The sequence below is a fragment of the Xenopus laevis genome, chromosome 2L, assembly GCF_017654675.1.
Source record: "Xenopus laevis strain J_2021 chromosome 2L, Xenopus_laevis_v10.1, whole genome shotgun sequence".
NCBI lineage: Eukaryota > Metazoa > Chordata > Amphibia > Anura > Pipidae > Xenopus > Xenopus laevis.
The window spans coordinates 34,549,584-34,575,543 of record NC_054373.1 but is presented as its reverse complement, the minus strand read 5'-3'; the positions used below and the strand labels follow the sequence as shown (position 1 = coordinate 34,575,543).

The 25,960-nt window shown below is 39.0% G+C and overlaps 1 protein-coding gene across 2 annotated transcripts; it reads right to left on the bottom strand.

Annotated features, from left to right (window-relative positions):
* Positions 1-25,004, bottom strand: XB5852426.L (provisional ortholog of adenine phosphoribosyltransferase L homeolog). 2 transcript variants are annotated; one of them, XM_018246132.2, is made up of 6 exons: positions 24,767-25,004; positions 8,301-8,446; positions 5,371-5,464; positions 3,972-4,118; positions 3,504-3,599; positions 1-2,912 (listed from the first exon to the last, which is right to left on the bottom strand). In XM_018246132.2, the coding sequence occupies exons 1-6, from the start codon at positions 24,885-24,887 to the stop codon at positions 2,758-2,760; spliced, it is 759 nt and encodes a 252-aa protein (XP_018101621.1). In that variant the 5' UTR covers positions 24,888-25,004; the 3' UTR covers positions 1-2,757. The 2 variants fall into 2 exon arrangements, with proteins under 2 accessions (XP_018101621.1, XP_041437659.1); XM_041581725.1 differs by lacking the exon at positions 24,767-25,004 and adding an exon at positions 13,089-13,176.
* Between the last annotated feature and the right edge of the window lie 956 nt (positions 25,005-25,960).

Below are 25,960 nucleotides of genomic sequence, written 5' to 3'. Positions count from 1 at the left end.
TGAAATTTTATAAAATGTTTTTATTTTTACAATGTTTTTTGCAGGAGTGTCAATAAATGCACCAGATCAATAGATAAGTGGCATTAAAACACAAGCATTTGTAGGTACAATAAGAAGCATTATTCACAGGCAGTTTATAAATAAAGTTCACATTTTTGCATTCAAAACCATAAAGGGGTGGTTCACCTTTAAGTTAACTTTACATATGTTATAGAATGGACAATTCTATTTTTCAATTGTTCTTAATTATTTATTTTTTATAATTTTTGAATTATTTGCCTTCTTCTTCTGGCACTTTCCAGCTTTCAAAGGGGGTCACTGGCCCCATCTGAAAAGCAAATGCTCTGTAAGGCTACACATTTATGGTTATTGCTACTTTTTATAACTCATCTTTCTATTCAGGCCTCTCCTATTCATATTCCAGTCTCTTATTAAAATCAGTGCATGGTTGCTAGAGTAATTTCCATGTGGGGTACTTTCTGAATAACAGGGTTTTGTATAAATGTGTCTTATCATCACTTTTCCCAATATTAAAATTAAATTAAAACCTGAATCGCCTGCAGTTCTATTACGTTTGAGGGGTTGAACCCTTCTTTCTCTGTAGATTTCCCGTTCCCCACATCCTCTGCTATATGTTAATATAACCCACTAGCCCAAACCTCTCCCTCTCTCCATGTCCAAATAAATGTTTTACTTTGTTAGTCACCTGTTCTACCTTCTGTCCCATATTTGCTCTGCTTCTTCCCTTCCTTTTACTATAAACCTACTATAAATCTATCTCTAACCTATTTATACAATAACACCCTAATCTGCCTCATCCTATGACCTATCCTTTATCTAAGCATCACTGTCAACCCTGCTTGGGATTGGGTTTGTGTGCTGAATGTGTACATTGCACGTGTTAAGTGAATGTTTGAATGATGTAAAATGTTAAAATGATTGAGAATGTTAAATGGTTGTTTAAAGCTGTAATGTGCAAAAATCACCACAAGATGGTGTCAAACAAGTGAATCAAGGAGGTTTCATGAGGTTAGCAGGGGAAAGGCACATGTACAGGAGTAAGAGCAGCACATGCAAAGTAAATGTCAGGGTGATGATTAATTGGGAAAGGTATAAAGGGGAACCACACCCATGGTTGGTTGGTTGATGGACACAGCTGGAAATAGATAGTGCTAGGGCTACAAGTGTAAGTACTAGGTACTTTAGATAGTTAGATGATCACTAGAATGTGTAGCCAAGACCCCAACAAGGAGATAGTGGCTCAGGAGCCAAGGCTTTGACAGTGAGGGCAGCAGTGTTAAGAGACAAGTACATCCTGAAGGAGGGGCACAGAAATTCCTATCTGGAGTAGGCCAGAGGGGCATAGGATGTATGCCGGACTGGTAGGACCAGAAGGTGAAAAGGGAATTCCTACCCGGAGTGGGGCAGGGGGACGTAGCGTATACGTCGGGCTGCTTGGACCGGGAGGCGAGTGACCCTGGAAAGGGATGTTCCTGTGACTCTGTGTGAGGGGTTCACTATTGAAGAAGTAACTGCTCTGCAAGAAAGGGAGTGACTGACATTGTGAATGTGCTCTGGATTGTACAAAAGTTGGATGGATGTTACTAAAGTGTTCCAATAAATATTCTACGTTTTTTATAATCAACGGAGGAAAGAGTGATTTCCATGGTGACAACGGAGCATTAACCCTTTGATACCCTTACATGCTGCCTAATAAACTCTGCATCTGCTTCACCTCATATTTATCTCTGCAGTCACTCTCCTACCCCTATACTTTTAGTATGTTATAGATTATTCAAAGCAACTTGACATTCCTAGTCCCAACCTGCAACTGAAAAAAAACATATAAACTATGAGAGTTATGTTTTATTGTTATTCTTTCTTTCTTTCTTTCCCTCTCCTTGTCATCTTCCATTCTAACACACTGCTGCTTTGTTTGCTTGGATATTTAAATTCTATCAACCCTCATAAACAAGTACAATTCCAAGACTGAGCATTGCAGAACATTATGGGGCCTTTTTATTACATCTCGCTGTTTTCTCCAATTTTTAGAGACTTATTATACCCCCAAAGCTGCTAAAAATCTGATTCCGAAAATCCTCCAGCTAAAACCTTTCTAGGTCACGTAGAAGTCAATGGCAGATATTATGATCTACACTGGTTTTCGTAAAAATAATCCAAAAAAGTCGGGGGGTTTCAGGTGACAACTCAAAAAAAAAACACAATCGATACGGCGTCAAATCCAAAAAAGTCATACCATTCGAATTATCGTTCGATTTTGTCGAGACTTTTTCAAGCTGATTATTTGATAAATGCCTTAAATACGTGGATGGGAGTTAGGTCAGATTTTTTTAATAAACAAAATTAGATAAATTAGAGTAAATACTCCCCTATATGTAAAACATAAAATATAAAGACTAAACGTACATTGTATTAGAATACTGCTGTCTACATCAAACTTTAAGTTCATTTTTAGGGTGAACTCCCCCTTTAAAATCTTTATTTCAAAATCTGCAGCACATACATGTTATTTGTATTTATATATATTATACAGCTAGAGGATTTTTCCCTTTTCCATTGTTAAACCCTACTTGCAGTTCAGGCAAATCTTGGTGATGGGCCATAATAAAATTAATTGTTAAATTCTTACCAAATGTATTGTACTATTATTGCATTAATGTGCTTGTGGAAGGAGTATTTAAGCTGGATTGCACCAAAAGCTTTTGGATCACTTGCTGTTGACAGAATGCCGACAGTTCATTCATTGTTTTGATTGTAATAGAGCTGGACATTCTCCAGAACATGGTTGTTGAAGTGACTCCTCAAATATTCCGGAACACAATCTGAGCACTTGTAGTGTTTTTTCACCCACTTACCACCCTCGCTGTCCTCAATGCAGATTGTAGCCACACCTTCATTGAATAGAACATATATACAAAATAATCAATGAAACATAGAATTATGGTGACATGGGCTGTTCATTTATTTAAAAAAAAAAATTAAAACAATGGTTCCTCAAATGTATTTTATACATATATCACACTTCCTTTCATATGTCTTAATTTTTGACATAAGGGAATATTTCTTCTCTTAAAAACCATGTACAGGTATAGGATCTAATATCAGAATACAGGGGTTATCAACATAAGGGATCATTTAAATATCAAATAAACCCAATAGGATTGTTTTGCCACCAATATAGATCCATGCAGCAGAAAAGTTTAATCAATTTCAAAAACTATAGTTGTTTGCTTAAAATGGACTTTATGGGAAATTGCCTTCCTGTTATTCAGAGCTTTCTGGATAACAGGTTTCCAAGTTGAATCAAGTTAGTATTTCATATACAATATATGAAAGTCTGAAGAAATTGGTCTAAACTGAACTTAAAGTAGTCAGTCAATAACTTGTAAGTGCTGCTACTGATTGACCTATAGGAAATTGTGAATTGGATTCTTAGGACTGGTTGCTGTGTCACCAGAGTGAGTTAGACCTTAGATTCTCACCTGCAACAATCCCGCCTTGTTCTTCCACCAGTTTAATAGCAGCCTTCATGGTTCCACCAGTTTCAATCCACTGATCCACCAGCAATATCCGCAGACCTATATAGAATAGTAATGAGACTTTTTCCCTTTGCGATTCTCAAATATAATAAAAGGAGATTTTGGGCCAACGCATTCCTTAGTACCACCTTAAGTATTACACTGCTGTGGAGCATGCACCTCCCTTGCCTTGGAAAAGCACACTGTATTGTATTTAAATAATCAACATCCATTCTTGTAAAACATTTAGTTCACAGTAACAGGATCATTGGTAAAGCAGGATAATGTAGGATTTTTGACCATAACCCCTTAGTTAGAATAGGTTCATACAGTAAAGGTGGGTCTTGAGTAGCAGCTTTGGGGTGACCACATATTTGCCAAAATCTAGAGGGGTGGGTAGCTCTTTGTTTTCAATGCAATGGCCCCAGTTACCTGTTTTAATAACATCAGTTCGGACCTCCATAACCTTTTCCTTTCCAGAGTAGTCAGCATAGTCCTTGCTACGTGTCTTCACACACAAGTGACCTGCTTTTCTCATGGCCAAAAATCCTTTTCCGAGATGGGTAGCAATTGCAGCACCTATTAGGAGAAAAAGCCACTGTTTGAAGTGAGGGTTAGACTAAAAGCACTTTTTTTGGGTCTTCTTAATCTTTGGGTTGCCAGGTACTAAAATGTGCCGTCTTATTATAATGCTCAGGGACACAATCTGGTAGTTGCCTGAAAATGATGAACACACGGGAGTCCACAGAAACATGCCTTGTCCCCTTTAAAATTTTCACATGACATATGTACAATCACCCCATTTCCTTCCCCTTATTCAGCAAGGCTAATTGGCCTACTGCAGACTGCATCATTTCTGTGCAGCTAGGCTGTAATGAAAAATAAAACCTGCCCTGGTGGTCTAGTGGTGCGGCGGGGACGCCTGCCACGCCGCTCCTTGTCCAGAGCCATCTTGGATCCTTAGGGTGCGTGCGCCTCCTTGTCATTTAAAGGCGCAGGCACACTGGCGTGATGACGCCAGCGCGCAATGGCGCCAAATTTTAAAGTATTTAAGGCTCATTACAGCTACAGGACCTTGCCCATTATATGAATTGTTCCTGGTGCTTTCTGAGCTTTGTGCTAACTAGTTATTCTGATGCCTGTTTTGACACCTGCCTGGCTATTTGACGATCCTGACTTCTGAATCCTGACCCTTGCCTGATTACCGACTTCGATTCTTCTTAACCCCTCTGATTGACTTCATGGTTTGACCCTTGCCTGCCTGACTACGTTTATTCTCTGCCTGCCCCGACCCGGCCTGATCTGACTACTCTATTGCCTAACGCCTTGTACTACGACCTTCTGTCCAAAGACTTTGCTCTACAGTCATGCCCCTCTGCCTATCCAGAACCCTCCTCTTGCACCTCTCGTTAAGTCCCGAGGCCCAAAGGCGGTCACACTACTGGTGAAGCATGAGCCGAGACCAGGGTGCCTGGTGTTTGTTCTGGTGTTGGGTGCCGACCGTTACATAAGCAATGTGCATCTAAATCTGCTAGCCCCCCCTGGGCTTCTTGATGTGTCACAATTGGGGCCAGTAGGGAGGGTCAGTGAGCAGCACAGGGAGTGGATCTGGGGAGGTGGAGCCCATAGTGTTTTTTCCTGGTGTTCCACCAGCCCAGTCCAACCCTGACTTAATACACTACAGACTGTTGTTTTTAGTATATCATCTATGTAGTAGTACAGTATATAACTCTTACCTGGCCTTGTTGGACATGCTTTCTCTTTCTACAAAACAGAAAGAAGCCATCTAAAAACCATTATTGACATAAGAAAACATGAAAGTTGGTCTTACCAAGGATAAAACCCATGGCATCGATTCCAGCAACAAGGTCAATCTGGTCATCAGTGAAGGGTAGCAGCAGATTTTCAATGCAGTCTTGCAAGGCCTACGCAGAGAGCAATAGATGGTAAACAGCCTGCTGTATGCAAGAATGATCCTGCTTCTATGTATTATTATTAATAATAATAATAATAATAACAACATGTATTTTTAGAAGATCAACATATTCTGTAGCACTGTAAAAGTGTTTATGCAAAGAACATATAGAATTACATACATAGCAATCAGTAACCAATGCAAAAGTGAAGATGTCCAAAAGAGCTTACAATCTAGAAGTAAAAGGTGTTGAAACACAAGGTGTAGGAGTGGCCAAGATCAGAAATAGGCAGGTGAGAGTTGAAGCATAGGGTATTGCATTTGGTAATGTAGAATAGGCTTCTCTAAATAAGAGATCTTTTGAGCGTAGAAATGTTGGGGAAAAGTCAGACAGACTGTGAGATAGTATTCCAGAGAAGGGGTGCAGCCCTTGCAACGTCTTGAATGCGAGCATGGGGAGGTAATGAGAGAAGAGTTGAGGAGCAGGTCAGTGGAGGAGCCCAGCAAGCGATTGGGTGTGTATAGAGAGATGAGATCAGAGATGTAGGGTGGGGCATAATGTCAGGGTCCTTAGTTTGAATTTTATTCTAAAAGGTAGTGGAAGCCAGTGCAGGGATTTGCAGAATGGCATGTCAGAGGAGGAGCGATTGCCAAAGTTTATGAGCCTCGCAGCAGTGTTCAATATGGACTGGAGAGGTAACTGGAGAGGCAGGTAGTCTCTGCAGGGAAGGCCAATTAATATAGAGTTACAGTAGTCTAGATGTGATATGATGAGAGAGTGAATAAGAATTTCGGGAGCACCTTGGGTGATAAATGATCATATTTTGAATATGTTCCTTAGGTGAAAGTGACATGATGTATTAAGTGACTGGATATGAGGAGTGAAGGACAGGGCAGAATCTAGGATAACCCCAATGCACTGAGCCTAGGGAGATGGGGAATTCTTAACTATGATACAGTAGATACTTCTGGAATGGTATGGGTGTTAGCTGGGGGAAGGAGAACCATTTCAGTTGTAGAAATTTGAGGTAACACTGTAACATTCAAGTTCATTTAGCGGACAGGCAGGAAGATACCCGAGCTAAGAGTTTTGGGTTTAAATCATGAGAGGAGAGATAGATCTGTGTATCATCAGCATAGAGGTGGTATTGGAAACAATATGAGTTGATTAGTTTGCCGAGGGACGAAGTATAGAGAGAAAATAATAAGGGGCCCCGGACAGAGACTTGAGGAACCCCAACAGAGACAAATAAGGGAGAAGATAATACTCCATTGTAAAAGACACCGAAGGAACAATTTGTGAGGTAAGAAGAGAACCAGGACAGGGCCATGTTACAAAGGCCAAGGGAATGGAGGGACTGGAGGGGGAGAGGATGAGCCACAGTGTCAAATGCTGCCGAGAGATCAGGAAGTATAAGTAGTGAGAAGTGGTTGTTGGCTTTTGCCATTAAGAGGTCATTAGTTAGTCGGGTTAGGGCAGTTTCAGTGGACTGTTGCTGCTTAAACCCATATTATAGGAGGTCTAGGTCACAGAAGAATAGTATACACAGGAATCCAAAGTTACTGCTTTAAGGAGAAATATGAGTTGGCATTGCACCTCTTTTTCTCCTAACATGTCAAACCACACATTTGGAGAGCTGACTCAAATGTCCTTTCATTAGCTGTTTTTAATTGGACTTCATTTTTACAGTTCAGAAATGATTTGCCTTTTTCCTTTGCCCCTTTCCAACTTTCAAATGCGGGTCACTGACCCCAGCAGACTGGGTGCAAACATTGTAACTTTTATTACATCTCCCATTGCTGTTTAAATAACACATCAGTGTCCATTGTGACCTTATCCTAAAGCTGGCCATAGACGCAAAAATATAGTCGTACGAAAAGAAAATCCCGTACAATTTTCGGACAGTGTGTAGCTCATCCCGACATTTTTCATACCATGGTGATCGGTCATTTAGTCGATCAGGCAGGTTAGAAGATTTGTGTTGGCTAACAATAATATCTCTGAGTGTATTGCCATCTAATGATATCAATGGGTGAATGCCACTACTATTTGTCTAACATATTGCTGTCAATTAATGGCCAGAGCATCTTCTGATTTGTTATTTTTAGTACTTTATTTAATATGAATGGTTAGTAGCAGGTTGGTCTACTTGATGGCCAGCTTTAGTGTGGAATTTTTGGCAAATAAATCCTTCAAAGCCAAAATGAAAGCCACTGGGTTTATCCGATTTATTTTACATTTATAAGGGGTGTTCACCTTTAAATTAACTTTTATTATGAAGTCCAATTAAAAACAGCTAATGAAAGTACATTCTTTAACAAAACAAACTATTAACTTTGAGTCAGCTCTCCAAATGTGTGGTTTGACATGTCAGGAGAAAAAGAGGTGCCATAGCCAACTCCTATTTCTACTTAAAGCATTCACTTTAAAGTAGCAATAACAATAAATGTGTTGCTTTATAGAGCATTTGTTTTTTAGATGGGGTTAGTGACCCCCATTTAAAAGCTGGAAAGAATCAGAAGATGAAGGCAAATAATTCAAAAACAATTAAAAAAAAAAAAGACAAAATTAAGACCAATTATGTCTATATCTATGAGTGTGGGACATAATGCAAAATACAATTTTCAGACACATATTGCCATGTGAAAATTTCAAATTAAAAACTACCAGTTCCTATGTTGGGACTGTTGCAAATTGCAATGGCATTAGCACAAGTCAATTTCAACCTTTGATGCAACTTACTAAGGGAACTGGGTGGAAGTACCTGAATGGGTTCAATGAGCTTTTAATGTTCATTTATTTTAACACTTGTGATCTTGATGAGGCTTATCTCTTATTCTCTTACCTGCTGATTGCAATACAGCCTGGATGGATCAAGCCAGGCATAGTTAGACCCTTTTTCATTAGGAGCCATCAGAGCCAGGTACCAGCCTGGGCATCTATTCTCTGGAGTCTTGCGGATATCAAAGTGGGCAATGATGGAGTTATGTCCTGTAGTCAACAGAAATAGCACAGAATATAAAAGAGCTATCCAAAAAGTGTTTTCATTTCCCTGACTAAATGTTACATCTGAAATTACTGTTTATTTTAAAGGCACATTTAATATTCCACCTCAGTGTAAAGTCTATTTAATCTTTCTGTTTCTCAGCCACTTGCATTATTTTGTCCTAGTTACTGAGGTTTTTATTATCCTTCTTGCATCCCTCATCTATTTCCTTGGTGCATTTCACTAACCAATGGGCCCTCTCTAGTGATGCAGCAAACTTGGCTTGTACTTCTGCAAGTATAAGTAAGTAGTTACTAGTCAGGAGCATGATTGGTGTGTCAACATGAAATTTCTTTGCCTCAATCTGAAATTGACCCCTCAAAACTTCCCTAGTCCTTCCCGGCATCCTCTTGGTACAGGAGAAGGCATAGGGAATAATGACTGCATTGCGTTTGTGTACTTGTGGCTATGCAACTAATGTAACAGCTTTTAAGCTGCCCTCCATATGTGACTCTGTGACTATTCTGAGTAACTGTCAGCTGACAGTTGGCATGTTTCTTGGGAATGACACCAGTTCACACAGGAAGTTAATGGCTGATATTTTAACTGACACCTGTGTAATAGTTCACTGGCTGACCACATAATTATTTATGTCCAGCTGTATACTAAATATTGTTCAGACATATCACTTGACCAATGATATAGTGATGCACCCAATCTGGGATTGTGCCAAAGTCATTTTCAGCAGGATTCAGTGCTTAGCAGAACCAAATCTGAACTGTAAGAGAATCAGAAAAATGGTGGTACATCACATGTAAACAATCTGAACCTGTGCAGAACACATATCCTTCCCCCTCTATACTAGCACTACGAGCCCTAGGCCCAGGCCTTTGTGGCCTTTCCACAATTCCTGGCCTGTTTGGTATTTTTATTTAGGAAAACTAAACTCTTAAAGGAAACGCGGCTAGAAATGCAATATTTTCTATACTGAATGGTTATTGAGATGCTGAATCTTTAGGCTGGTGCAATAATGATACAGGTCTTTAAGGGTCTGGCTACACGGGCAGATTCGTTTTAGTTTCACTTTGGGCGACTTCGGAAAACGAAGCGCCGCGTGTGCATTCCCCCAGGCGATTTTCATTTTAGCCAGCGGAGGGCAGGGGGAAGGCAATTCGGGGAGATTGTCGCCCCGAAGAAGAGGAGATTTGTCGCTGGGGCGACTTATCCCCCCAGAATCTGCTTGTGTGGCCAGACCCCAAAGGGAAACTATCGAGGGAAAGGGAAATTTTATATAAGCTTCAGCATACTAAAGTGGGAAGTTTTCTAAATATAATCAATTAAACATTCTGCATCATTTCTTAAATAATCAAGTTTATGTTCACTATCCGTTTCTCAGCGTCTGTTTGTCTTAAAGGGCATGTAAAGTCTAAAATAGAATAAGGCTAGAAATGCTGTATTTTGTATACTAAATATAAACATGAATTTACTGCACCACAAGCCTAATCAAACAATTTATGCTTTCAAAGTTGGCTACAGGGGGGTCACCATCTTGTAACTTTGTTAAACATCTTTGCAAGACTAAGACTGTGCACATGCTCAGTGTGGTCTGGGCTGCTTAGGGATCGTCATAAACAAAGCTGCTTGAGTTCTGCATGGCTGGGAAGTAAGGCGGGGGCTCCCCCTGCTGTTCATAAGTATGATTGTTTCCCTGCTCAACAGTTAGGGACCATCTGACAATTCCTATCCACAGCAGTAAATGAAGGGAGAATTTCACTGCATACAGTCAGGTTTCTTATAAAAACAGTACACATTTTTTAATTAAAGTATATTGGAGATAGGTTTCTTTTTCATTAAAGAAAGTAAAAATGGGATTTTATTTTTTGCCTTTACATGCCCTTTAAGTCTCTCTTCATGCAGCAGTTTCGTGTGATATATTCATTTACAGTTAGATCCAATATATCTTATAGGGGGCTCCTTTTAACTTGAAGAAGTATTAAAGCTCAATCAAATAACTGATTCCAGGACAAAAAATCTAACAAAATAACTGCCCTTTGCACACACTCGGCATGTAGAGATGATGTCTGGTGATTTTAATAGAGTGAGCTCTAATACATCTGCTAGGAAATGTCAATAAATATCTGACACCCAACTCCTGCATGAAGAGAGAATAAAGAGAAGCAGATGCTGAGAGAGGGATAGTGAAGATAAACTTGATTATTTCAGAAATGGCACAGAATTTTTAATTTATTATATTTAGAAAACGTCTTATTTCAGTATGCATGAAGTTTATATTAAATCTTCATTTTCGGGTTAGATCCCCTTTAAAGTTGTGCACAGGAGCTCACTAGGGATGTCGCGGACTGTTCGCCCGCAAACTAATTCGCGCGAACATCGACCGTTCGCGTCCGCCGAATGTTCGCGAACGTCGCGCGACGTTCGCCAATTTGGGTTCGCCTTAGCTGGCGCTTATTTTTGACCTCTCACCCCAGACCAGCAGATACATGGCAGCCAATCAGGAAGCTCTCCCTCCTGGACCACCCCCATACCCCCTGGACCACTCCCCTTCCATATATAAACTGAAGCCCTGCAGCGTTTTTTCATTCTGCCTGTGTGTGCTTGGAAGAGCTAGTGTAGGGAGAGAGCTGTTAGTGATTTGAGGGACAGTTGATAGTAACTTTGCTGGCTAGTAATCTACTTGATACTGCTCTGTATTGTAGGGACAGAACTCTGCAGGGATTTGAGGGACATTTTAGGTTAGGTAGCTTTGCTGGCTAGTAATCTACCTTCTACTGCAGTGCTCTTTATGTAGCTGCTGTGGGCACTGCTGCTGATCTCATCTGCTGACTGCTGCCTGTAACCCAATAGTCCTTGTAAGGACTGCTTTTATTTTCTTTTTTGTTTTTTTACTTTGCTACTATAAGAGCCCAGTGCTATTAGTCTAGCTGTGTTGGGGAGTGGGACTGGTGTGCTGCTCCTCCTAGTAGTTCACCACTACCAGCACCAACCAGAGTCAAAATTGTTACAAAGTATCTTATTTGCACCTGTTAGCTGTGCTGAGCTCTCTGCCAAAAGCCAATTAAGTTAGAAACTGGTTTTTTTCTGGCTGTTCAGTGCAGAGAAAAGAGGGACTTTCCAGTACAAAAGAGGGACAGGGGGTTGAGTGGTCAAAAGAGGGACAGTTGGGAGGTATGCAAGTGCCACCTAGCTGTGTGAGCTTTTTCACATTCTGTCTAAATAACAATAATAATTCCGTGTCCGTAAACATCACCTGAGTGATGTTTTTACAGCAGCAATAATATATTCCGTATCCACTACTGTATACGTTGCCCTTGCAGGCATTGTTTGCCCAGTCTTTAACCAAGTGCACCTAGCTGTGTGAGCTTTTTCACATTCCGTGTCCAGAAACATCACCTGAGTGACGTAGTGTGATTTCTGCCCTTTACAGCACAAAATGCAGCGCTGTGTCAACAATGTATTTTTCAGATACATTTTTGCCCTTGATCCCCCTCTGGCATGCCACTGTCCAGGTCGTTGCACCCTTTAAACAACTTTAAAATCATTTTTCTGGCCAGAAATGTCTTTTCTAGCTTTTAAAATTCGCCTTCCCATTGAAGTCTATGGGGTTCGCGAACCGTTCGCATTTTTGACGCAAGTTCGCGAATATGTTCGCGAACATTTTTTCCGACGTTCGCTACATCCCTAGAGCTCACCATCTTGGAGTATCAGTGGCACTGCATATGCTATGTGGGCCCAAGGCAACTGTTGAAAAGCTAAGCTTAGGGGTTGTATCTAAAATGTGTATCCAGGGCCGGCCAAAGGTGAAGGGTCGCCAGGCAAATACCTCTTCTTCCGCCTTCCCCTAGCTCAGACCCCCACAACTGGCAGCTTCTCCTCTTTGGTGCGTACATGCGATCTTCCATGCACATGCGTTTGTGCTCAGGCGCTTGAGTCTCCACGGTCTGCAGCAACCCTAGCATCCTCAGCATGCACTCACGCTTGCGCACAAATATTTGAGAAGGAGGCAAAGTAGCCGGCCGGGTTGCCTAGGGCTTGGCCTGGCACTGTGTGTATCTACTTATAGGAGCTGATGCTACAGGGCTGATTATTAAATTCTGATGCAGATTGCACTGGTTTCTATGCTGCCAGTTAATGAGGATCAACCATTGTAACTTTCATATACTATATATATTATATATACTATATATATTATATATTGTGAGTTGGTCCCTAAGCTCATGTAATGGACAGCACAACGTGCAGAAAAGAACATGGGGAACTACTGGGGGGCAAATATGCCGGCATAGATTTTCAGTGCTAAAGGGCCGTGGTTGCTTTGGGCTGGTACAGAGCCCAAAAATAAAATGTGCATCTAACCTAATTCTTTGTTAGGCTTTATTTTTCCTTTTAAATAAGTCGAGTTGGCTAGGGAGGGTTAAAATGAGTGCCTTTGCCAACCTCTGCAAATGGAATTACTGGTTGGAGATACAGTATGAGCGAGCTGTTATAAGAAAGTGAGAGCATGCTGCGGCTGCATGTAACTATGATGAATAGACACTATAACCTCTTTGTTGCCTTCATACTAGTCACATTATGTAAACACCAGAATTGTCGCACAGTCAGAAAGGGACATATCAGTTTACACCTTACCTGGCATTATGACGGCAGAAGAGTTTACACAAAACACCCAGATATAGTCTCCACTCTAGCTGTTTGCCCTACTGCTCTCCTGTAAAAGTAACCCAATCTGAGGCTAAATCTATCCTGCACTATAATGGGAAACACAAATTCTACTACGCATGTTGTCGACTTGCCAGTGAAAGAGGGGCATGACAAGCTGAAGTTCCAGCTTCCAGAGGTTCTTGGCACTGCAAATAATGGGGCCGAACCATGGAAACAAAAATAAAACAGAAATAATGCGAGAAATAAAAAGATGCATTTTTTTGTCATTAAGCTCACGTAACTGTGAAACATATTACTGGAAATACTTTAAAGATAGAACTAACTATAAATATGTTTAAATGTTTAAATTATGTACTGTACATTACCGGGATGGAATCAAAATGATCAAGGGTTTGAATTACAGATTGGATGATTAATAGAAGAAAGACAAAAAGGCGTATACAGTTATAAGAATAAACACCCACAGTAGTGTAACACCCGCCACTGGTTTTGAGCACCAGTGCATAAGCGCTGGCACGCGTCAACTTGGACGGCGGCGTTGAGGCGCCTGCGCACATCAAATCGGACGCCTGCGCAGGAATGGTCGCTCGCATACTTAGGAGCAATGACCTCTAATTTGGGCGCCTGGCTTCCTATTGGTCCCTGATGTGTCTGTCTTCCTCAGCCTGCTCCTGATTGGTTCCTGTTCCCTTAAATACCTTCCTCTTCCTCCTCACATTACCCAAGTTGGCTTCAGTTCCTACTGTTCCTGCTAAAGCCCTGGTTGTTCGAGTTTCCTGGTTTTGACCCTATGCCTGTTTTCCTGACCTCCGAACCTTCGCTGCCTGAATCCGACCTCTGCCTGCATTTGACTACGCCTTAGCCTGACCCCTTGGTACTTCGCTTCTCTGAAACCCGTCTTCTGGAAACGACCTTTGCCTGCATTTGACTACGCCTTGCCTGATCCCTTGTTACTTCGCTCCTGGTAACTCGCCTGGCTTCTCTACCACCTCCGCAGCAGAAAGCCCGGGGCCCCAAAAGGGCGTCTGTGAATACCGGAGCTGTAGAGAGGTTCCTGTTACCATCAGTTCTCCTGGATCAGCTTCCTCCGGGATCCGAGGTAAACAGATCGTTATAAGTAGTTTTAGAAGAAATCTGCATGCTCCAAGAAGCTTTATTAAAGTCAGTTATAGGGCAGCTCATGCAATGTGATGCTGTTGTCTGTCTAAGACCCAAGTTGATGGATTGTCTGTATGTAAAAATCCTTTAAATTAAAAGCTACAACAAGTGACGTAGTTCAGAAATTTGCAACATCCCATATTTTAGGACACTGTGAGCTAATTAGCAGTCAATACTTCTCTGCAATCCTGAATGATATATATCTCAATAACCCGAAAAAATTGAGCAATTTGGGAGAAAAGTGTGACGAAATCATACGTTTTGGGTTTTTACTCGATTTTAACGAGATTTTTCCGGATGCAATTTTTTTGAGTTATTTTAATGATAAATAAGTCAAAATCATGTATGGGAGTTTGGTCAAGCTTTTTTTTTATTAAAAAGATGAGATAAAATTGGATTTTAGTAAATAACCCACTAAGGGGCAGATTTATCAAAAATCAAAGTGAAAACTCAAATTTTGAGCTAATTTTTGTGTACTTCGACTAGGGAATAGTCCAAATTTGATTCAAATTTGAAAAAAATTCGAATTTCGAAATTTATCATGTACTGTCTCCAACAATTCTACTTCCACCATTCGCCATCTAAAACCTGCAGAATTGCTGTTTTAGCCTATGAGGGACCTCCTAGAACCTATTTGGAGTCAATTGGTGGACTTTGAAAAATCTATGGTTTTTTTTGGAAAAATATTGAATTGTACGATTCGAATGCGCTATTACTTAAGATTCATACGATTCTAATTAGATCGAAAACTGACCTATTTGGCCAAAAAAAAAAAACTTTGATTCAATTTCGGTTGGTCTTTTTGAATCTCAAAGTTTTTCTAATTCGATCCATGATAAATCTGCCCCCAAGAGTGTGTTAGCAAAAAGAACATTGCTATGTTGAAAAAGTCAGATGTATAATAGGGAATTTTAAGGTATTTTATATTTGTTGGTTATTCCAGCCACTTGAAGCAAAGGAGAGAAAATTACCTTTAGTAGAAGGATCTGGTAGATGGTGAAAGGAGGATGGGGAAGGGGATTGCCCTAGGATGTCCATATAAGAGAGTGTGTAGTTTATCCAAGTCTCTTTGTTTGATGAAAGGGATTAACTAATGATACCAAGAGGTGAGAGTCCACTTTTATCAGCACTACTAAGGTAGGCCAGTTATGGTATCTGTGGAGCTCACCTTAGTTAGCGAGATATGAGAGCATGCCTGTGGTATCTGTGGAGCTCACCTTAGTTAGTGTGAGATGAGAGCAGGCCCGTTAGCTGAGCTACACCTAGTAGGAAAGAATGGGTCAGCATCCCAGTGGTGCTCTGCAGGGCTAAATTTACGTTACGCGCCCCTAAACCAGATAGGGGACTCTGCGTGAAGAAACCAGGAGCTACACCAGAACAGGAGAGTTTAAACCTGGTGCAGTCCCTGTGCAGCTCCCTATTAATGCATAAAGTGGGCAGCATGCCACCCCAAAAACATTGCCGCCCTAGACCTGGGCCTTGTGGCCTTCCCACATATCTAGGCCTGGTACTTTGCCAGTAACAAAAGTAATGACAGGGTTAGGGCTTGATAGATCCTTGTAAACTAAAGCCATTAATACCCTTTATGTGTATTTATAATGCTGAGCTAAACATCAGCAGGGTCCAAGATGGTGTGTAGTGAAGGAAATTTCCTTTGTAGCAAGGATGTACTATGAACCCTTGTACAGCGTTATCATAATACTAAAATAGTGTGAACAAACAAATGGGGACCTGTGAGAAACAGTGAAATTGTGAACAAAGCAGTGTTCATGTGTTTTGTGTTCATCTGCAAGGCCAGTACAGACCTCTAGTTCATTCACGTAGTGAAGAAGTGTTCATTTAAAGTCTCCCTCTGTAATGGTGCCATGTGCAAAGGGTTCATTCAGCCTTAATACTTGCCCATAACACTTGTAATCCCCTCTAGTTATGCGTTCAATTGCCAGAATTCCAGCGTCATCACAAATGATCTTACATCTGGCAGAGGGCAGCGACAAAAACTAGGGGTAGGCAGAAAACCCTTTAATAGGTACCTGACCAGCACCTCGTCTGCCTAATTCTTCTGGCCCTGATTAACAGGCTTGCAACACATGGCAAGAGGTTGTGGAACAGTTGGCTGGCAGCAAATTCAACCTACCCACAACCTGCCTTTGGAGACAATTTGTTGGCTTGTGTGTATAAAACATTAAAGGTAAAAAAAAAATATTAAGCTATAAAAGGTATAATATATAATTGTGCACACCAGTTTCCTTAGTTATTGCCCAGGTTCATGCACAGTAATATCTAGAGCAAAAACAAACTGCACACACTGGACTTATTTAATACTATATTACTATTGGTTTATTTGACACCTCAGTCCCTGTTGGGATCTTCTTCAGTGAATAAAATTCATTACAATAAACTAGGAAATTATTGCTATACAAGTTGTGTGTGGCTGCTTGTTTGTGCTCTTTATTATACATATTTGTACGTGTGTATGCTACAAGTGTGCTGTATTTTTAAGCTGAATTACAATTTGGGCTTATACTAAGGAACATTTGGAAATGACAAGTGCGGTCATTGTCACTTGAAATATATTCCAATTATTATTTGTGACCTAGTTACACTATGTAAGGCACACAATCAATGATTCATTATTATCATCATAACACATGTGGTTTGAAGCTAATAATATAAGCCCTTGCCAGTTATAATATAAGCCCTTGCCACAAGTTATCATAAAGTCTTGAAATAAAGTAATTTCAGTTTGAGTGTCCATTATTATCATTGTTATTATTATTATTAATAAATGAAATTAGTAAAATTCCTTTTTTTAAAGTACAGGGGAATAGGGCTTCTATGGGAAATATCATCCTACTGTGTTGCCCATTTTGGGGCCCCTCTTCAACCCATAATGAAAAAAAGTTAATTATAGTAAATGTAAGTGAAATTACTCCTCAAAAACATACTAAATCCATAGTACTAAACATTTTAAATTGTTACTACTGAATAAGCATTGTGCTCTTGAGGTTATACCTCTTATTGGGATATCATCTTGTGTATCAAGCTAACCAGTAATATTTAGAGTTGGCACACCTGCTTCGTTGTGATGTCATCACTTGAAACTACTAAATCTTGACACAACACTTAGTGGAATCATTTTATCGACGTCGAGCAACGATGAAGTTACTCTTGATCTTTCTCTTATCTATTCTAATTTTCTATGTGTCAAATACCTCAAGCTTTATAAGTAAGTGTTTGTACAATTAGTAGGGCATATTCAGTCCATCTCGGGGAGGCTTATTTATCAAAATTAAATTGTGAATTTTAGAGTTTTAGGGGCCCATTTACTTAGCGTGAGTGAAGGAATAGAATAAAAAAAACTTTGAATTTCGAATGTTTTTTTTGGCTACTTCGACCTTCGACTTCGACCTTCAATCGAACGATTCGAACTAAAAATCGTTCGACTTTTCGACCATTCGATAGTCGAAGTACTGTCTCTTTAAAAAAAACTTTGACCCCCTAGTTCGCCACCTAAAACCTACCGAAGTCAATGTTAGCCTATGGGGAAGGTTCCCATAGGCTTTGCAATCTTTTTTTGGTCGAAGAAAAAGCTTTCGATCGATTAATTAAAATCGTTCAATCATACTATTTGCGGTAAATCCTTCGACTTCGATATTCGAAGTCGAAGGATTTACATTCGACAGTCGAATATCGAGGGTTAATTAAACCCTCGATATTCGACCCTAGGTAAATCTGCCCCTTAGAGTTAGATAAAGTCCCTTTCAGGAGCATTATAGTTTCGCATTATAGTTTCTGAAACACCTATGTAAATATAGCTCTGATAAATTATTTGTATAAAGCTATGAATTTAGCGGATTGAAATTTTCTGTGGTTTTATAATACAGGTCTATATATGCTGCAAGTTGTTTTAATTTATATATATATATATATATATATATATATATATATATATATATATATATATTTATTTATTTATTTATACATATAAAAAAAAAATATATATATATATATATATATATTTATTTATACATATAAAAATATATATAAAAATATATGGAACATATATCAATAGAGCAAAGAAATCCGCACTCATAGGTCTTTTGTGATGAAAAAAAATGGGTTTATTCAACGTTTCGGCTCTTGGATTCGAGCCGTCATCAGGAAGGGATATATATTTGTTTTTTTAGTTGAGAATACATATATATTTTTTAGAACTACCAGCTTAATAGCAGATATACAGTTTATCAGGGATATTAATCATACATATCTATATTGACAATATGTCACTGTAACAGATTATAGGAAGTAAGCTGTTGTGGCATTATTGTTTTTAAACTAAGATTCAGTTATGCAGTTGGCATGTAGGTTAAGATTCCATTCATTGAGATAGATGTCTTTTAATCATAAAGAGAAATAAAGTAACTACCATTAATTATAATATTTTGTGAGCAAAGCTTCCACTCCTATTTAGTAATAACAGCCTGATTAATTGAGATTAAATGGTATTTTATGTGTTAATTTCAAGTTTGCGTCGCCTTACTCTGTAAAGCACTATAAAAGATCTTATAACTCATTTTAACACTCTTAAATACTAATATGATATTCCCACGTCCCTGGGCTATAGGACTCCATGATGACATCACAATGAAATACTGGCCATCTTGTTTACAGTCAGCACACTGAACAATAGCATGACATCACAATCATTATGATGTCATAATGTGCAAACATTCATCACTTGAAATAGTAGCATCTTGATCTATGCTATGCTCAGTTCAAGAATTTTAGAGGTGACAAGAGCAATGATGAAGCCACTCTTCATCTGTCTCTTTTCTCTTCTAATTTTTTTCATCTCAGAAACATCTAGTTATATCAGTAAGTGTAGAAGCTATTTATTTTTACGGTAACATTTTCTATTTTAACACTTGTGTGCTCCAAAAGATGTTTTTAGTATGTCATAGTTTGCTTGTAGCACACAGATATGGATAATGCCGTAAATCATGGGGCATATGGGGCATGAGTTGTTGGTATGAAGGAATATGCATGTAAAGCTAATTTGATTGCAATAGCCATTCATATCAATTGAGCTTTTATTAAAACATATTTGGATGCAGTGGAAATCAGATTGTTAAATGTTACATTGTAGATGTTTTTTTATTTTTATATCCATAATCAATTTTATTGATCCCTGTACTGATATGTCTCTATCACCAACAGCTTGTGGAAACACACCATTTTATACTAAAGTACAAGCCGCCAATGTATCAGAATTATACCCAATAGATGGAAAGTGGCCCTGGATTGTAAGCATCCAGAGGAAAGTAGAATTTGGCTACAAGCATATCTGCACCGGAACCATTTTGAACAACGAATGGATCATAACAGCTGCTCACTGCTTTAAATTCTGGAAAGAGTAAGTCATGAATCAGCTGCTGGACTCTTTAGAGCCAACCTATTAGTGTTATAGTGTCTTAATCATGGCATGGTTTGTTACTAAAGTTGATTTCCTGACAGATTTATATATAATTGTCTGAACATGGGATTTATGTTTGTGATAAATGTGATTTGCTCTTCCAGAGATGATCCAACAACTCCGCTAAGAGTTCTACTTGGAACCTTCTACCTGTCAAAAATTGAATTAGGAGCTCAGACCCGGGGAGTTAAACAGTTGATAAAACATGAACAATATGATCCGACCAGTGAGAGCAATGATATTGCCTTGGTTCAACTGGATAAGCAAGTGGAATTCAGTGATCATATCCAGCAAGCATGTTTCCCTAAGGAATCTGCTGATCTGAAGAATCTGATCGACTGCTCCGTCGTAGGTTGGGGAGCCCAGGGAACTAAATGTAAGGCTTTGTATTCTTCATTTCTTATATTTTGTGATTACATAAAATAAATTTGGTTTAGATACCCAGATGGTACCCATGGTAAAGTAATTCAGCTTTTTCATTTTTAGCTGATGAACCATCTCAGTTCCTGCAAGAGGCTGAAGTGGAACGGATGGATATGAAGCACTGCAACTTGTACTACAAAGGGAACGTAGGAGAGAACCATGTGTGTGCAGGACATCGGAAGGGGCTGGATGGTGTTTGCCATGTAAGTGGTTATTACACATTCCTCTGTTGCTAGAGCCATTTTCCAATGTCAGAGAGTTTTTGCAACATTTATCAACTAAAAGCATTAATATAATAAAGGAGAACTTAGCTTGAGCCTTACATTGTTTTTAGAGAATGTCTGTTTGCATTCCTCTTAGCTTATCATTTTACATGTTTAATTTATGTAATTTTGCTTCTTCTCTATTCAGGGTGACAGAGGATCGCCATTAATGTGCAGAACAAAGAAGAACAATGCGTATTCAGTAATAGGAATACTAAGTTGGGGTTCAGGCTGTGGTAAAACCCGAAACCCGGGGGTTTACAGCTCTATTCAGTTCCATATTAAATGGATTGTTGAAAAAGTAAAGAATGAGGCAGTTAAAGCCACAATTCAAGGGAAAAGACTACTCCCAAAACTATTATTTCCCTTGGTCAAACCCGATCATTATATGAAATCGAGCAGAAAAATGGTGCAGAATTCAGAATTTAGGGAAAATCTGTTATCTACCGCCCCTTTGACTGACCTGTTACCAGATGCAAGAAGCACCCAGGCCAGTACAGAACACAATGAAGAAGGAACCAGCCAATCAGAGGCAGAAATAAATCAGGCTGAAAACACAGGCCAACAAAATACCCAAATTCCTCCAGAGAATAATTCAGCATCTAATGCCCAGACAGCTGAGGATTTCAGAGGAAAGAATGTCCTGAAACAACTCCTGGCTGCTGTAGCGAAGCTCTTTACACAGAGAGCCCCTATGCTTCTGATGCCCACTCCACCAACAATTAGCAAGAGGGAGTGAAACTAAAGACCTCTGATATATAATTTATTTGTCTATAAAATGTATATATATATATTTTTTTATTAAAAAAAAATATACATAAAAGTGAATTAAAATTTTTATATAAAATGTTTATTTTTATATAAATGTTTAACAAATTTTTGTAAATCATATACAAATTTGTAAAAATGTGTTTTAATATAAATAAAGCTATAGTTTTATATCTAAATTGTCAGTCAATGATTTCTCATTTAAAGGGTAAATTACTAAAAAAATCTGCATTATATGGGTATAGTTACATTAATAGTAGCAGAGTGTTGTACTGTACTGTGTCAGCCAAAGATTAAAAGTGCAATAGGGTTAAAAGGCAGCATGGAACCATCTGCAAACAACTCCTTGTCCAGTAATAACAGTAGTTTGAAGCAACAATGCTTATCTGTGGGATTCACAATCCTATTATGGTTGTCCCACATAGCTCTCAATGCTTTTAACGTTAGAAAGATTATGCATTGTTGTTCAAAAGCCATCATAGTATCTTGTAATGATCATGCTATTTCTATTGACACTGTTATAAAGGCTGTTACTGTTTAATAGAAATAGCTTGTAAATTAACTCTGGGTGCCACCCCAGTCACATTATCTAATTGCTGTTTAAAGGGCATGTAAAGTCTTAAATAGAATAAGGCTAGAAATGCTGTATTTTGTATACTAAATATAAACATGAACTTACTGCACCACAAGCCTAATCAAACAAATAATTTATGCTTTCAAAGTTGGCTACAGGAGGTCACCATCTTGTAACTTTGTTAAACATCTTTGCAAGACTAAGACTGTGCACATGCTCAGTGTGGTCTGGGCTGCTTAGGGATCGTCATAAACAAAGCTGCTTGAGTTCTGCATGGCTGGGAAGTAAGGCGGGGCTCCCCCTGCTGTTCATAAGTATGATTGTTTCCCTGTTCAGCAGTTAGGGACCATCTGACAATTCCTATCCACAGCAGTAAATGAAGGGAGAATTTCATTGCATACAGTCCGGTTTCTTATAAAAACGGTACACATTTTTTAATTAAAGTATATTGGAGATGGGTTTCTTTTTCATTAAAGAAAGTAAAAATGGGATTTTATTTTTTTGCCTTTACATGCCATTTAAAGGGATACTGTCATGGGAAAACATGTTTTTTTCAAAATGCATCAGTTAATACTGCTGGTCCAGCAGAATTGTGCACTGAAATCCATTGCTCAAAAGAGCAAACAGATTTTTTTTATATACAATTTTGAAATCTGACATGGGGCTAGACATATTGTCAGTTTCACAGCTGCCCCAGTCATGTGACTTGTGCCAGTACTTGGAGCTACTTTCTGGCAGGCTGTTATTTCTCCTACTTAATGTAACTGAATCAGTCTCAGTGGGACTTGGCTTTTACTATAATGTGCTGTTGTTAGATCTACCAGGGAGCTGTTATCTGGTTAGCTTCCCATTGTTCTTTTGTTAAACTGCTGGGGGGGAGGGAGGCGTGATATGACTCTAAATTGCAGTACAGCAGTAAAGAGTGACTGAAGTTTATCAGAGCACATGTCACATGACTGGGGACTGTTGGAAAACTGACAATATGTCTAGACCTATGTCAGATTTCAAAATGAAATATAACAAAATCCGTTTGCTCTTTTGAAAAACGGATTTCAGTGCAGAATTCTGCTGGAGCAGCACTATTAGCTGATGCATTTTGAAAAAAACATGTTTTCCCATGGCAGTATCCCTTTAAGTTTCAGTGAGAGTACAAATTCAACCTCGAACTCAAAGGGGTTAAATTTAATCACAAGGCAGAAGGATAATTTCTTGAAGAGTAATTAAGGGATTGCTAAACTGCCTGTTGGGCGTGTGGATAGTGGTGTAACTACTGTGGGAGCATGGTCCACCTCCACAGGCCATATCAGTGGCATGTGATATTGTTTTTTTTTGTGGGGAAACTGAAAGGACAGTGAAATGGTATTCACTTTTCTATTTTCTAATTCCTAACTCACTTTATTTCATTACTAATGGGACCAGATTTTAGAGTTCACAAATATGCAAATTCTGTTGGGAAAATGTGGTCAGAAAAAGAAACAGTGTTTCTAACTTAATTCGCTTTTGGCAGAGAGCCCGAAACAGCCACAGCTGCAGATAAGATACTTTTGTAACTATTTTGAGATAAGCAAATAAGTAATTGTAGCAATATAAGATAACAGGTCCCTTGGGAGAAGTTAGACTTACAGCTTAAAGGGCAATTCACCATCATTAGCAAAACTGTTATAACTGAAAAAAACACAGAAATATGTTCAAACTTTTATAACCTGCCAAATTTTGTAAAATAACCATGGTAATTAGGGGGTGTGGCCACAAAAATGGTGTGGTCAAAAATTTTGCTGCAGCAACTTTTTTGTCCCTCTTTTTATTTTCAAAATGTTGGGAGGTATGGGGTCTGGGTCAGTGGCATAATTTCCAGGGGTGCAATCACATCTGAACCCTCTTAGTTGTAATAACTAATAATACTCTCATATAAGCTGGCAACCCTATTCCAGTGATTCCCAATGCAATACAGGTAGGTTAATTGGCTCCTGATAAAATTGGTCCTAGTGTGTCTGAATATTAGAGCTCCACTTGGGCAGGGACTGATGGGAATGATCTCTGTAAAGTGCTATGGAATATGTGACTGCAAAATAATAAGTAATGAAAATAAATAATAAATTTAAGAATTGTATAAAGAACTCAGGTTTGAATAATGTTTCCCACGCAATGAATCTGAAATCTCAACTTACCATCTCTAGACGTATCCTGTATGTATTGACATTCTACAGTCCTTTAATCCTACAGTAGCTCCACCTTTCAGTCCCTGCACAAATATTATTCCCTACATTCCAACAAATTTTCTCTACCCTGCCTTGCAAGCCTCAGCACCCTCTGCCCAACACCCCTAGTTTCACTTCTTTGGAGCGATCATTTTAAAGGGCCCCTAAATCTGAGGGATCTCATGGGGAAACACACTGATAGATTTACAACTAAAACAGCGGTTTGCAATTTTCAGAAAATTCATCAGGGCTGCCAAAACTGCAGCAACCAGCATCCCCAAATGGTCAGAGGTTCTGTGAGCATTACCCAGCATCCACTCTAAACCCAAAACCTTTTGAGTTTTAGCTAGGAATCCGGATTCGGTTGGGTATTCGGCCGGGTTTCAGCCTTTTTCAGCAGGATTCGGATTCGCCCGAATCCTTCTGCCCAGCCGAACCGAATCCAAATCCTAATTTAAATATGTAAATTAGTGGTGGGGAGGGAAATTGTGTGACTTTTTGTCACAAAACAATGAAGTAAAAAATATTTTCCCCTTCCCACCCCTAATTTGCATATGCAAATTAGGGTTTGGATTCGGTTCGGTATTCAGCCGAACCTTTCGCGAAGGATTCAGGGGTTCGGCCGAATCCAAGATAGTGGATTCGGTGCATCCCTAGTTTTAGCACTTATACTCATCTTTAAACCTGAAGGTCACACATTTCTCTATCCAACCCTTCTAATACAATGTGCAAAGTGCAAACCTCATCTGTATCCAGAAGGCCATTAAACTTCCTGCATGGAAACTTACCCTTTAGTAAATCTTCTGAAGATCCCATCACAGCAGTAGCATCTGGTATGGGTGGCATCTGCTCTTTTGGTAATAATGTATGGCACAGAATGATATCAGTACCGTCATCACAATCCTCCATGGCATGAAGAGAAAGCAAGCAGAGCTGCACAAACTGCTAACAGAGCCCAGGAATCCTATTCTGCACTGGACTTTGTAAGTTCTACAGCTACATAATTACCATATCATTGCTGATGGGAGGGGACAATAACATTGGAGCAAGCTGCACTGATTTATGGCCACGTCTAGGATTTTTTTAAAGGGGTGGGTCATCTTGAAGTTAACTTTTAGTATATTATAGTAGACAATTCTAAGCAACTTTTCAATTGGTCTTCATTATTTTTATTTTTTTTATAGTTTTTTTAATTATTTATCTTTTCCTTCTGATTCTTTTCAGCTTTCAAATAGGTCACAAACGAAAATATAGTTCACTTGTAATTAATGTTCACTCACTTGTATTACCCAATTTCAGGCTGTGTAGAGGTATAGAAACCAGAATAGAGATACAAAAAACAAGAAAAAGTAGTAAAACCCCACACTGCCTTACTAAAATTAATGAGATCTAATTATATAGTGCTTAGTGCTATTATAATCATATGCTTAGTTCTCAATCAATTTAGCACCAACATACAATTAATGGTATTTCAATCGATTGTGTTATATACAAATAATTAAAATGATTATAGTGCTTAAGTGCTATAAATTAGGTGCTGTGACGTTCAATAAAATTTATCTACACACAATTGATGAATAATCTAAAAGTTCATGGTTCTTATATGAATTAAATAAGGTGCTAGTGCTGAAGTTATAATTTTAAAGTGAGTTCATGGTATCAAACAATTAAAAATAAAGCCTCAGCAATTAATGAATAAAAGTTAGAAATTAGAAAATAGTATAGAGGTGGAGTTGTCCCGAAGAAACTAGCTGCGTTGTTCTAAGCCCTGGGACACCACACGTGGGAGAAAGGCAGAACACTGAGGACTCTGGTCTCGTTACTACGTTTAACTGTCTTGTAAGGAGAGCTAAGTTTGCTATAAAACCAACAAATCCTCAGTGCCTTAGAGATAAAAGAGAATAAAAGGGATGAATGTTGCGCTAGTAGCGCTACAATTCCATTAAATTTCTCTGGATCCGAGATTCAATTAAAGTTTAAAA